This window comes from Oncorhynchus kisutch, linkage group LG22 (genome assembly GCF_002021735.2).
Source record: "Oncorhynchus kisutch isolate 150728-3 linkage group LG22, Okis_V2, whole genome shotgun sequence".
Classification (NCBI taxonomy): domain Eukaryota; kingdom Metazoa; phylum Chordata; class Actinopteri; order Salmoniformes; family Salmonidae; genus Oncorhynchus; species Oncorhynchus kisutch.
The window spans coordinates 41,580,289-41,594,609 of record NC_034195.2 but is presented as its reverse complement, the minus strand read 5'-3'; the positions used below and the strand labels follow the sequence as shown (position 1 = coordinate 41,594,609).

At 44.3% G+C, this 14,321-nt stretch overlaps 1 protein-coding gene across 2 annotated transcripts; it reads right to left on the bottom strand.

Moving 5' to 3' along the window:
• Positions 1 to 279: 279 nt before the first annotated feature.
• On the bottom strand, positions 280 to 12,878 carry LOC109866841 (BTB/POZ domain-containing protein 10-like). 2 transcript variants are annotated; one of them, XM_020455703.2, is made up of 8 exons: positions 12,798 to 12,878; positions 4,843 to 5,054; positions 4,128 to 4,443; positions 3,940 to 4,042; positions 2,626 to 2,746; positions 2,027 to 2,224; positions 1,550 to 1,660; positions 280 to 1,083 (listed from the first exon to the last, which is right to left on the bottom strand). In XM_020455703.2, exons 2-8 carry the CDS (start codon positions 5,000 to 5,002, stop codon positions 779 to 781), a joined length of 1,314 nt encoding a protein of 437 aa, XP_020311292.1. In that variant the 5' UTR covers positions 5,003 to 5,054; positions 12,798 to 12,878; the 3' UTR covers positions 280 to 778. The 2 variants fall into 2 exon arrangements, with proteins under 2 accessions (XP_020311292.1, XP_020311291.1); XM_020455702.2 differs by lacking the exon at positions 12,798 to 12,878 and adding an exon at positions 7,309 to 7,629.
• Positions 12,879 to 14,321: the final 1,443 nt, after the last annotated feature.

Genomic DNA, 14,321 nt, shown 5'->3' with positions numbered 1-14,321 from the left:
CAGTATACAAGCTATTGATGACTGAGCCAGCTGATCAGGTGCCACTATGTTAGGCTTGCTCTCCAGTTTCAAGTGTTGGACCATATTGGATCTTTACACTCCATTGACTAAGTAGGAGTGGCTAATGAACATGTCAGCTTTAGCTTGGGTCCTCTACAGCACAAGCAGACATTGCAAATATATAGCAATGTGATAAAACAAATGGTCAATTAAATAATATACGCATTGACAAATTGGGATACGATTCTCAAACTGATGGCATCATGAATGAATGATGAATGTGAGATCAATACAAAAGTATTTATTCTGAGACCAAAGCATCACAGCGAGGCTTATCTGGTGGTGGACTACCTATGGTAAGATTCTAAATCCGCACCGCCATACCGCAGGGGAAGTGGAGAAAACCAAACTCTTTACAAACTACAGTACTGTAACTACACAGCAGCACCACACACACAACTCATCACATGGGGACCCACAGACAAGTTTATTGTGATACAATCTGCTTTTTTCCCCCCTTCAAAATGAAAAGAATATGTCAAATATTCTTGATAAAAATAAATCTCCTTTGGTTAGTTTAAAAAAACAGTGCAGACAGTGCAATGAGGCAATCGTTTACTGTGTGCTTTGCTTCTCCTTCCTTGGCTATTGACAGTATATACCAGTTATCTTTTGAGGCTTGTAAAGGCAATGTGGTTTCTGCTGCCCAACTTGCTTGTCACTACAGTGCTCTGTGGAGGGAGAAGAGGGGGGAGTGGAGGGGGACGGGGGCCCAGTCTCAGACAGCCGGTGAGGGGGCGTCTGGGTCTGGCTCGTAGTGGTAGCTTGGCTGAGGCTGGATGTCCAGTTCGTCCACCTGAGGACCAGGGTGCATGTTGACCAGCTGGTCCTGGGGAATGTCTGCAGCGGCGGCTGCCAGGTTGGTGATGGACTTGCTCTTCACACACTGGAAGTCAACATGGCGACTCTTGCCCTCCTCCTTCTCCCAGGACATGCGGATGAAGGGCCTCTGGACGTAGTTATAGATTACCTCTGGCCGGCTGCCGGGACGCTTCTTCACCTTCTCCTTGTAGGTGGGGTAACCTGGGAGGATAAAAACAGACATTTTGGTTTGGGAGTTAGTGACATTTACGTTTTATGTTCAAATACTTCTCATCTTATAAAAAAATGTTGATTGGTTAATAAAACAATTGTATTAAATACATGATGTTGTATTTGAAGTATATTTATACAAAAAGTGTGGTCTTCAATACTTTTTATCCGGTTGGGGTAACCCTTTAGGCTATATTGAGTTGCTCTTATACCTGCAATATCACGTTTATTACTCTACTAGTAACAACATTGTCACATGCTGTAACATAGTAATAGGGCCTGTTAGTATTACATACTAATAATGGATGAGTGATTCTGGTAATTACATGATTACAAAGCAGGCTTAAGAGTAACTAGTGTTACTCTTAAGTGTTATCAGAAATTGTATAGACATGAAAGTAAAACTTCTTGATTGACATTATGTGGAACAAGGCAGTTTAGTGATGATCCACCATACCTTCAATTCCTAGTCTGATTTTCTTAAGTCCTCTTTCTTTTAATACTGATTTGGCAACATCACGATTCTCTATGTACTTGAAGAATCTGTACAGTTTTGTGCTGTATATAACTGTAAAGAAAAATGAAAAAGTATTATTGTTTATATAATTAAATGTCATACATATTCTAAGTAAAATAACACAGACATTCAGCAATACAGATATAGCAGTCTATTTCCTGTGTTTTGTATCATACTTCTACAACAGCTGATGTAACACTTGTTTATTTTTTTTACCACTTTAATGCAAAACTATTACAGTAAGTAACTTGTTACCCAGAACTAATGCACTGGGCCTTTAACATGTCATCCCAGTCAATTATAATCTGGGGCAATTATTTTCACAGCGATACAAACCACTCATAGGTGACTTGATGAAATGGCTTGCTTGTAAACTACTATATCAGCAGAGCCAGTGAGGTGAATGACCTGACTCACTCTGAGAATACTCCTCTCCCATCTGCGGAGGGTACTCCTCGTCCCAGTCCACCACGTCGTCGTCTGTCAGGACCACTACGTGACACTCCCTCTCTCCATTCTGGGCGCTGGCCACCATCAGAGGCAGCACCATCTCCTCTAAGTAAAAGTCAAACTGACGCCTCGCCCCATCGTTGGACAGCTCGTGCATGAGTGCACCTGGAAAATAGGAGCAGGTGGATTGAGACAACCAAACTTTGTTTATATTTCAGGGTGAGAACTACACTCAAGCATGCACGCGTGCGCACACACACACACACGTGAGGAAAACTAGACACATCCACATTTAAAACAATGTCAATCAATAGCCCACATTGTGCAAACTCTGCAATCATCTGACATGGATCAAACCTGTAAGCTAATACTGACTTAGTTTCAGAGCTGTGACACCTACTCACCAACAACATGTCAACACCTCCACAACACCAAACACACAGCAGGCTAAATAAACCTAGCATCTAATACAGAACAATGATATGGAATGAAATATTACATGTCTATTATCATGTCATTATAATGAGAAAAAGAGGGCCTGATGGCACATAGCTATATACACTCACTGAGGTCTCTACACTTGATGGTGCTGTAGTCGAAGGAGATGCAGAGGTAGTCACATGCTTCTCTCAGCTCGGGAATGGAGATACCATCAGGACAGCGGATTATCCCAGATTTGTAGTAATCCTGCCATTTAAAAGTCACACAGGAAAAACCAACAGGCAGCCATCATGGAGGCTGCTCTGCGCACACACAGAACAGAGCCTTCAGACAACAGCAAATGGCAGTGACGTCACTGTCTTCCTACCACCCCCACAGACCCGTTTACAGCCAGAGAAACACGGAGATCGTTCAAGTATAACACTGAAAAGAAAATGGATGGAGGCTGCAGGAACTATTCACAAGATAGTGCCTGAAACGGCTGTTAGCTTTCTCTGTTCCCTGAATGCTAATGCTGCCAGCCATATTTTTCCTCTCTCCCTGCTGTTTTAGTCGGGTCGACTTTGGCGGTAGAGCTCTTCACATGCCGAGCACAGATCTGTACAACGAGACTGTTAATACTGACAATCCAAGATAAGCCTTGAAATCAAACAAAGAAGTGCATTTAGCATGTTCTTGAGTCCCGACTATCCACATTAGCATCTCTCCCCCATACAAATAGGCATAGAGATGCGAAATTGCTACGTTGACATGCAAGAACAACGTACAGCCTGTGAGTCACACAGAAAGCTGCTCTTGAGCCTGAAATAACATCCAGAAACCCTATGATACATACACAAACAGATGCCATTACCTGGTTGTTCTCCTCCCCTGTGTCTCTGGAGAGTTAAGTGGAACAGCGGGGCGAACAAACACAAAAATGAAAGCACTAGCATGCTGTACAGCATTAGTATCTCTGATCCCGGTCAATGTGCCTTATGTAACACTGATTATTTGCCCTACATTTCCACACTTCCGCAAAAATGCACAATATATCAGACGGACAACCTCAGAGATTGTTTGTGAACAATCTTATTTGTCAAGGTATTACTAGAAAGTAATTGCATACAAATGCACTATAAGCCCTTGAATAATATGGAAATTATGCTGCAACCATATGCAAATAAAATATGTATTGACCCCTATACATTCGGCCACATCCCAATCTCTGGTAATTGAATAATAAAGGTGCTTGTTTTAGATATTCAGTGTTCTGACCTGCCTATTCTTCTTCTTAATAAAATATATAGGGGATGGATAGAAGGATCTGTGAGAGAACGTATGTTCCATTCCAGTCATGAATGACACAGCAGCGTAATCCTTCACTTCATCGATACCAACCCATCTCTGGGGACATTAGGTGAAACTGTATGACATTATCAAACCAGAATGAATCTTACCAGGATGGCTCTGAAAACAGTTGAGCTGATTCCATCTGCCACCTCAAATTCCCCTTTGTCATTGGGCCTGGTAAAATTGTATTCCCTCCCGGATCCAAACATTCTACGAGAGAGGAAAACATTTGGTTTGAAATGAACTATCCCTTTAATTTTCTGTAATATCCCTTTGATAAAATATTTAGCTGTACCTTCCCAGCATGGTGTTGGGCTGAGCAGTGAAGATAGCCGGGTCCACCACAAAGCGGGTGTTGTCCACGATCAGAGTGACCCTCTCGGCCGTCCGCAAAGTGCGCGCCCCCTCCTTGGTGTTCTCATAGACGTAGATGAGGTCACAGGGGCTGTGGACGTGTCCGTGGCCCAGGCCCTTACAGTGGGCCTCTTTGCTGAACAGGCTGCTTCTGCTGCTGCTCACTGCGATGCAACTGGGCCCCACCGACATCATGGCCCTGGGCGGCCGAGGGCTTGATGACCTGGAGGAAGAACCACCCTCGCCCCGCTCACGATCTGGAAGAGACAAACAGACAGAGTACCGTAGGTAAGGCGCTAACACTGCGGTCTGATCACACTGTTGCTGGTTGCCATAAGGATGAAAAAAGGCATTGAAAGCTTTCGCAAGAGCCTTTCAAGGCTTGAATATTCAACTGTTACTGTAGCAATTTAAACATCATTCAGTTCGGCCATTGGCTTAATTCCCAGAGTGGGTCCAGACTGAGTAGCAGTCGTATGACTACCATGGCTCCGCCTCTGGGTGAGGCTTTAAGGAGATTTCTATGTGATAAAACCACTTCAGACAGTGATTTTGTGTAGTTAGAAAGGGCCTCAATTTAACAGCTGGACCTGAGGCATCTGAGACGGCATCAGAGATGCCTCATGTCCGGCATCTGAGACTGGGAAGCTACTCACCACTGTTGTGCTGTCGGGTGGGCGAGGTGATGTTTCTGATGCAAGGGGTCAGCTGACCCTCACCCCTCTCATGGGAGGAGTCTCGGGAGCGGTCGCTGGAGCGCCGGCGGTCACTGTCCCTGCAGCGGTCGAGGCCTCCGCTGGCGCCATGCAGGTTCATGTTGACTAGGTCGGCCTCCAGTTGTGGGACTGCTGGGAGGCGGGGCTGGGCACTGAGAGAGGAGAAGATCACACACACCCAGTCAGAGATACACACATGAGCGCTGAGGGAAAAGTGAACATTTTGCATGCTTCTCTGCAGAGAAAAGTGGGTAAAAGCCTGCAATAAACTCATGTGAATCCTCTGTGCGAGAAGCAGATTTTTTGGGGGAGTGCTGACCGCTGCAGAAAGATTGCCAATACAACACTACTGCTTGCTGCCTGCAGCTAGAGCCCTATACTCTGAGAAACACAATAGGCATTGAATCCATGTGAAACAATCCCATTGAACCCCACAGTTAAGTGGGGACAACACATACATTGGACTATTACTCCTCTTGGAGTGGCCTTTGTAAAATCTGAAATATTACACTGATAGAGCAGACTACACACAATGCCTGAAGTACCAATAATAATTTGTTCTTAACTGACTTGCCTAGTTTTTAAAAATATTTTAAAAATCAAACACCTTCAAAAATAATATTCATTTCCCATTGAAGCATTTAAACGTAAAACTCTACTGTCTGTTGCAGAAGAGCCTTTCTACAGGGAAATTTAGAAACTGGTCATCCCATTGAGACAAGCAGAGACAGAAGCAGGAAGCATTGTTCTGTTATCTGCAGCAGCCTCTTTACCTCTGAAACCGCTCTCACACCGTCTGGTTTGTCTAGTCTGGCCAGCGTGCCATACAGCAGGTCTCCCTAATAAAGAGCGGCTCCCGCCCCAGGGACGTGATTATGAAATATGATGAGGCTGAAGTGAATGCCCTTGGAGAGAATGGACTAGAGAGAGCAGCACATTGAGGAACTCTCAAAGACAGGAGAGCTTTAAAGAAACTGCTTTATAGTCCCTCCAATGGATGACGTCCGTCCACCTTCTAGTTCCCCATAGAAAACTGTGTCCAGTCAACCGTACCAGGGTCTGACATCTGAGTCCACTGCCTCCTCCACTGATGGAGTCCCAGAGAATGAGAAAAATCACAGACCTGGGGGACTGACTGGCTGACTCAGAGCAGCAGAAATCAGTCATTTCACTACACGTGGAGAACAACCAACTTACTTCATGCGGCAAAATAAGGCAGAATGTCATGTTATTCAATTTTGTGTCCAAATAATTGCTATCTATATTTTGGCAGCGGCTGAATGGATGCTAAACAGTGGTCCAGGATGCTAGCTCTCATCATGCAGTATGCAGGTCAGAGCCAGGCAGGCCTGCTCTACAGTATGCGAGTCCCCTGCTCTTTGAGCAGCTTGTCCTCATTACTGCACCAGTATAGAATACTGCCATGTAAACAAAAACTGAACCAAAAAAACAATGAGTAGACTATCCCCAGATGGTGTGTGGACTTTATCTTTTTGAGAAATCTGAATAATATATTTTTTTCATCATTAGGTTGGGGAATGTGATTAAAAGCATTGGACAGCATTGGAGATGCCAGTGAATGTAGGAACAGCATAGGCTGGTTATGGAAGGGTGCCCCTATTGCACTCAGCAGCAATTCAGGTCAGCAAACACAGCAGCATCAACCCCTTTAGGCTATCTACTCGACCTATTATCTAGAATAGTTTGGCATAATTGGAATGTTTAATATAGGGTAGAATGTCCAACAGGAAGGATTTATGACCAGATTGTTTAATGTATAAAACAAATCTTATTCCAGTGCAAGAAGCAGGCAAGTCTAGCACGATCTGCAAACAATGGATCAGTGAGAGCGATAGCGTTCATCTCATCTTTCATGCAGCAATGCAAAGCTATATCCATCCACATATTAATGGCTCCCGCGATTACCTCACATAGAATCTTGAAAATATCATTTTTTTCCACGAAATAACTTGGGATGCAAATTGCATGGTTGAATATTATATGACTGTGATAAGAAGAAGAAAAATCCACAGATGCACTTGTGTTATAGGCGTCTGCAGCATTGAGTCCCGAAAAAGGTCCCATCAATAATTTAGAGCGCTGAGTGCTGACACTGCTACTTTGATGTTAAACAGAGAAGAATGCGCACTAGTGTCGAGGGTTTAACCCTTTACAAAGATGTATATAAATAAACCCTATGCGTGCTGATCGGCAAACCAAGAAATTAGACACTTCCCTTTTAAAGACACACGCAGTCTTGCTTTATTTTCCCCTTTCCACATTGCTATTCATTAAAATGCGTGGAAAAGCCGCATAAAAAAAACACATCGAATTAATATTTACAAAATATAGGAAATCAACACATGCCATAAGAAACAGAATGAATAGGATGATGAGCATACCTACCCGTCTGTATCGCACGGCAAATGAAAGACAAAGCAGCACGGGATGAGCTGAGGGATGAAAGCACAAAGGACTTGGGCTCCTCCGAACAATGCAGGCTTGCCAGCCGGTTTAGCATAGTTGGGCATTACTTTCGAACTTCAGCATTATTTCGTAGACTCTGATTCAACTTTCTAGCTGTGAGAGCACAGGCTGAAAATTATCTTTCAAAAAGACTCGATCGCACCAATGACACAAAAAAAAATTGAGACAGGAGGGCCAGTCATTCAATTCAGACAGGGAGACCCGTAGATATGAATGGCTGTGCGCTTTTTTTCTCCACGAAATCGAGTCAGACACACACAGAGCAAACCTCCTGACGTAGGCGTAGCCCGACCTCCCAGTCTACTCTCCTGATCATACCTCAGTGGTCCTGATACTGCCCTTGTTGACACGATTCTCCATAGCAGCATCAAGCAGCATGGCTTGGCTGATTAAATAAAATAGCTGGCTTGAGGATGAAGGACATGACAGAGCACCATTTCACCTCTGGACTTGACTTGGCTGTCAACGAATATGCCAATATGTGCTTAAAATGTGTTCTGTTAGTTGATGTTAAATTATGTAATTTGAGCTAGATATTTTCTTATAATGATTGACTCCCCAGATAAGGGCTATGATTAACAGAGGTGTGTGGGGATTTTTTGAGTAGTCCATCCAGAGAGGTAGCACTACAACCATAGATGTATCAAATTATACCCAACACTTTGACACATGGTGTATATTGTAGACTGTTAATCATGTCATTCTCTTGCTTAATAAACACTTCATAACACTATTTTGATATTTGTATTTAATCTATCGGCTACTTTTCATTGTCTGAATTAAAATAATGTATCGAAATATACTTAGCAGCTTCTTATTCCATTATAAAAAAAATGCCTGTTAATGCATGCAGATGTCAAATTATTTTTATTTTTTATTTATTTTTATTTCACCTTTATTTAACCAGGTAGGCTAGTTGAGAACAAGTTCTCATTTGCAACTGCGACCTGGCCAAGATAAAGCATCGCAGTGTGAACAGACAACACAGAGTTACACATGGAGTAAACAATAAACAAGTCAATAACAGTAGAAAAAAAAGAGAGTCTATATACATTGTGTGCAAAAGGCATGAGGAGGTAGGCGAATAATTACAATTTTGCAGATTAACACTGGAGTGATAAATGGTCAGATGGTCATGTACAGGTAGAGATATTGGTGTGCAGAAGAGCAGAAAAGTAAATAAATAAAAACAGTATGGGGATGAGGTAGGTAAAATTGGGTGGGCCATTTACCGATAGACTATGTACAGCTGCAGCGATCTGTTAGCTGCTCAGACAGCAGATTTTTGCAATACGTTTCAGTCACAGGCAGCAGAGAACTGGAACAAAAGGCGGCCAAATGAGGTGTTGGCTTTAGGGATGATCAGTGAGATACACCTGCTGGAGCGCGTGCTACAGGTGGGTGTTGCCATCGTGACCAGTGAACTGAGATAAGGCGGAGCTTTACCTAGCATGGACTTGTAGATGGCCTGGAGCCAGTGGGTCTGGCGACGAATATGTAGCGAGGGCCAGCCGACTAGAGCATACAGGTCGCAGTGGTGGGTGGTATAAGGTGCTTTAGTGACAAAACGGATGGCACTGTGATAAACTGCATCCAGTTTGCTGAGTAGAGTGTTGGAAGCTATTTTGTAGATGACATCGCCGAAGTCGAGGATCGGTAGGAAAGTCAGTTTTACTAGGGTAAGTTTGGCGGCGTGAGTGAAGGAGGCTTTGTTGCGGAATAGAAAGCCGACTCTAGATTTGATTTTCGATTGGAGATGTTTGATATGAGTCTGGAAGGAGAGTTTACAGTCTAGCCAGACACCTAGGTACTTATAGATGTCCACATATTCAAGGTCGGAACCATCCAGGGTGGTGATGCTAGTCGGGCGTGCGGGTGCAGGCAGCGAACGGTTGAAAAGCATGCATTTGGTTTTTACTAGTGTTTAAGAGCAGTTGGAGGCCACGGAAGGAGTGTTGTATGGCATTGAAGCTCGTTTGGAGGTTAGATAGCACAGTGTCCAAGGACGGGCCGGAAGTATATAGAATGGTGTCGTCGGCGTAGAGGTGGATCAGGGAATCGCCCGCAGCAAGAGCGACATCATTGATATATACAGAGAAAAAATAATATTATATAATATTGATTAAATCTGTACATGTTTACAATGATTGCAATTTGCAATGCAAAGTGTAAGCTAGATTTTCAGTGAGTGTTTAGGTGGAAGAAGAAACATATCAATATGGTTGTCGTCATTGGGCTTAACTGGTGGACCTTTGTGCATCTCTTCCACATGAGCCATAGCCGTACACCAGGGGTAGACAACGAAAATGGCTGGTGGCTGGTCGGGGGGCCAAACTCAGACGACGCTGGGCCAATTGTGTACCGCCCTATGGGACTCCCAATCACGGCCGGATGTGGTACAGTCTGGAATCAAACCAGGGACTGTAATGACGACTCTTGCACTGAGATGCAGTGCCTTAGACCGCTGCACCACTCGGGAGCCCATGTGTATGAAATAAACACTGTTATAAACTTGGTGGGTCAAGCCCTGAATGCTGATTGGCTGACAGCCATGGTATATCCACCATAATTTGCAAATAAATTCATTACAAATCCTACAATGTGATTTTCTGGATTTCTTTTTCTCATTTTGTCTGTCATAGTTGAAGTGTACCTATGATGAAAATTACAGGCCTCTCTCATCTTTTTAAGTGGGAGAACTTGCACAATTGGTGGCTGACTAAATTCTTTTTTGCCCCACTGTATGTGAGAATGCTGTTCATCGACTACAACTAACAGCTCATTTAACACCATAGCACCCTAGGTCTCGACCCCGCCCTGTGCAACTGGGTGCTGGACTTCCTGACGGGCCACCCCCAGGTGGTGAGGGTAGGTAACAACATCTCCACACCGCTGATCCTCAACACCGGGGCCCCACAAGGGTTAGCTCTGAGCCCTCTCCTGTACTCCCTGTTCACCCACGACTGCGTGGTCATGACCGCCTCCAACTCAATCATCAAGTTTGTGGACGACACTACAGTGGTAGGCTTGATTACCAACAACGACGAGAAGGCCTACAGGGAGGAGGTGAGGGCCCTCGGAGTGTGGTGTCAGGAAAATAACCTCACACTCAACGTCAACAAAACAAAGGAGAAGATTGTGGACTTCAGGAAACAGCAGAGGGAGCACCCCCCTATCCACATCGACGGGACAGTAGTGGAGATTGTAGTACGTTTTAAGTTCCTCTTGCGTACACATCACGGACAAACTGAATTGGTCCACCCACACAGACAGCGTTGTGAAGAAGGCGCAGCAGGCCCTCTTCAACCTCAGGAGGTTGAAGAAATTTGGCTTGTCACCAAAAGCACTCACAAACTTCTACAGATGCACAATCGAGAGCATCCTGTCGGGCTGTATCACCGCCTGGTACGGCAACTGCTCCGCCCACAACCGTAAGGCCCTCCAGAGGGTAGTGAGGTCTGCACAACGCACCACTGGGGGCAAACTACCTGCCCTCCAGGACACCCACACCACCCGATGTCACAGGAAGGACAACAACCACCCGAGCCACTGCCTGTTCACCCCGCTATCATCCAGAAGGCGAGGTCAGTACAGGTGCATCAAAGCAGGCACCGAGAGACTGAAAAACAGCTTCTATCTCAAGGCCATCAGACTGTTAAACAGTACATATTCTTTATCCCTTTACAGTTTTGTGTATAAGGTAGTAGTTGTGGAATTGTTAGGTTAGATTACTCGTTGGTTATTACTGCATTGTCGGAACTAGAAGCACAAGCATTTCGCTACACTCGCATTAACATCTGCTAACCATGTGTATGTGACAAATACAATTGGATTTGAACTGAGCGGGTACACCTGAGAGGCCCCCATGTTGAGGGTATAGCATGGCAGATGTATTGTTACCTATCCTTACCACCTAGGGGCGGCCCGTCAGGAAGTCCAGGATTCAGTCCCAGAGTACTTAGCTTAGTGATGAGTAGTCAATGAACAGCATTCTCACATAGGTGTTTCTTTTGTCCAGGTGGGAAAGGGCAGTGTTGAGTGCAAGCGATTGCATCATCTGTTTGTCTGTTGGGGTGGTATGCAAATTGGCGTGGGTCTAGGGTTTCTGGGATAATGGTGTTGATGTGAGCCATGACCTGCCTTTCAAAGTAGCTCATGGTTACAGACATGAGTGCTACAGGTCAGTAGTCATTTAGGCAGGTTACCTTGATGTTCTTGGGCACAGGGACTATGGTGGTCTGCTTGAAACATGTTGGTATTATAAACTTGGTCAGGGACAGGTTGAAAATGTCAGTGAAGACACTTGCCAGTTGGTCAGTGCATTGTCGGAGTACACGTCCTGGTAATCTGTTGGCCCTGCAGCCTTGTGAATGTTGACCTTTTTAAAGATCTTACTCACATTGGCTACGGAGAGCGTGATCACACAGTCGTCCGGAACAGCTGATGCTCTCATGCATGCTTCAGTGTCGCTTGCCTCGAAGTGAGCATAGAAGTCATTTAGCTCATCCGGTAGGCTTGTGTCACTGGTCAGCTCGCGGCTATGCTTCCCTTTGTAGTCCGTAATAGTTTGCAAGCCCTGCTACATCCGACGAGCGTCAGAGCCGGGGTCGTACGATTCAATCTTAGTCCTGTATTGACGCCTTGCCTGTTTGATGATTCGTTGGAGGGCATAGCGGGATTTCTTGTAAGCGTCCGGGTTAAAGTCCGGCTCCTTGAAATCGGCAGCTCTACCCTTTAGCTCAGTGCGGATGTTGCCTGTAATCCATGGCTTCTGGTTGGGGTATGTACGTACGGTCACTGTGGGGACAATGTCATCGATGCACTTATTGATGAAGCCAGTGACTGATGTGGTGTACTCCTCAATGCCATCGGAAGAATCCTGGAACATATTCCAGTCTGTGCTAGCAAAACAGTCCTGTAGCTTTGCATCTGCGTCACCTGACCACTTCCGTATTGAGAGAGTCACTGGTACTTCCTGCTTTAGTTTTTGCAGGAATCAGGAGGATGGAATTATGGTCATATTTGCCAAATGGAGGGCGAGGGAGAGCTTTGTACACATCTCTGTGTGTGGATTAAAGGCGGTCTAGAGTTTTTTCCCCTCTGGTTGCACATGTAACATGCTGGTAGAAATTAGGAAAACGGATTTAAGTTTCTCTGGATGAGCATTTTCTTTTTTGCTTATGGCCTTATACAGCTCATTGAGTGCGGTCTTAGTGCCAGCATCGTTTTGTGGTGGTAAATAGACAGCTACGAAAAATATAGATGAAAACTCTTGGTAAATAGTGTGGTCTACAGCTTATCATGATATACTCTACCTCAGGCGAGCAAAACCTAGAGACTTCCTTAATATTAGATTTTGTGCACCAGCAGATATTTACAAATACACAGACCACCACCCCTTGTCTTACCGGAGATAGCTGTTCTATCTTGCCGATGCACCGAAAACCCAGCCAGCTGTATGTTATCCATGTCGTCGTTCAGCCACGACTCTGTGAAAAATAAGATATTACAGTTAATGTCCCGTTGGTAGGATAGTCTCGATTGGAGCTCATCCATTTTATTAACCAATGATTTGCACGTTGGCTAATTGGACTGGTGGTAGAGGTGGAGTACCCACTTGTCTTCAGATCCATACAAGGAACCCCTTATTCTAATATCGTTTATTGTTTCCCCCCCTCAAACTACACAAAATACTCCATAATGACAATGCAAAAAAAATATTAAATCACATTTACATAAATATTCAGACCCTTTACTCAGTACTTTGTTGAAGCACCTTTCGCAGCAATTACAGCCTTAAGTGTCCTTGGGTATGTGCTGCAAGCTTGGTACACCTGTATTTGGGGAGTGTCTCCCATTCTTCTCGGCCGGTTGCGACAGAGCCTGGGCGCGAACCCTGTGTCTGGTGGCGCAGCTGGCACTGCAGTACAGTGCCCTTAACCACTGCGCCACCCAGGAGGCCCTGCACAGCTGTTTTCAAGTCTCTCCAGAGATGTTCGACCGGGTTCAAGTCCAGGCTCTGGCTGGGCCACTCAAGGACATTGAGACTTGTCCCGAAGTCACTCCTTTGTGAACCTTTGCCCCAGTTGGAGATCCTGAGCGCTCTGGATTTAATCAAGATCTATCTATACTTTTTGCCATTCATTTCTTCCTCAATTCAGACTAGTCTCCCAGTCCCTGCGGCTGAAAAACATCCCCACGGCAAGATGCTGGTTTCCTCCAGATGTGACGCTTGGCATTCAGGCCAGCAAACATTTCTAAAAACCTGTTTTTGTTTGTATGGGGTGTGTGTGTAGATTTGAGGAAAACATTTAATATAATCAATCTAATCAATTTAGAATTGTAATCCATTTTAGAATAATAAAAATGTGGAAAAAGTTAAGGGGTCTGAATACTTTCCGAATGCACTGTAACAAAAATGTTTAGCTAAGCCAAATCTTACTTCTGAACTATACAGAACAAAAATATGAACGCAACCTTTAAAGAGTCAGTCCCATTTTTTCATGAGCTGAAATAAAAGATCCCAGAAATACGCACAAAAAGCTTATTGAGTAGTATTTATTTCTGTAATAAAGCCCATTTGTGGGGAAAAAACTCATTCTGACTGGCTGGGCCTGGCTTCCCAGTGGGTAGGCCTATGCCCTCACAGACCCAGCCATGACTACGCCCCTGCCCAGTCATGTGAAATCCATAGATTAGGGCCTGTGATCAATTGACTGATTTCCTTCTATGAACTCTAATTCAGTAAAATATTTGAAATTGTTGCATGTTGCGTTTATATTTTTGTTCAGTATAAATTAGGCTTGCCTAAACAAAGGCGGAGAATACTTAAGCAATGACTATATCTTACAAATTCAATGTATAAAAAAATAATATTTCATTTTATTGTGTAGATCAATGACTAAAAAAATCTATTTCAATCTATTTCAATC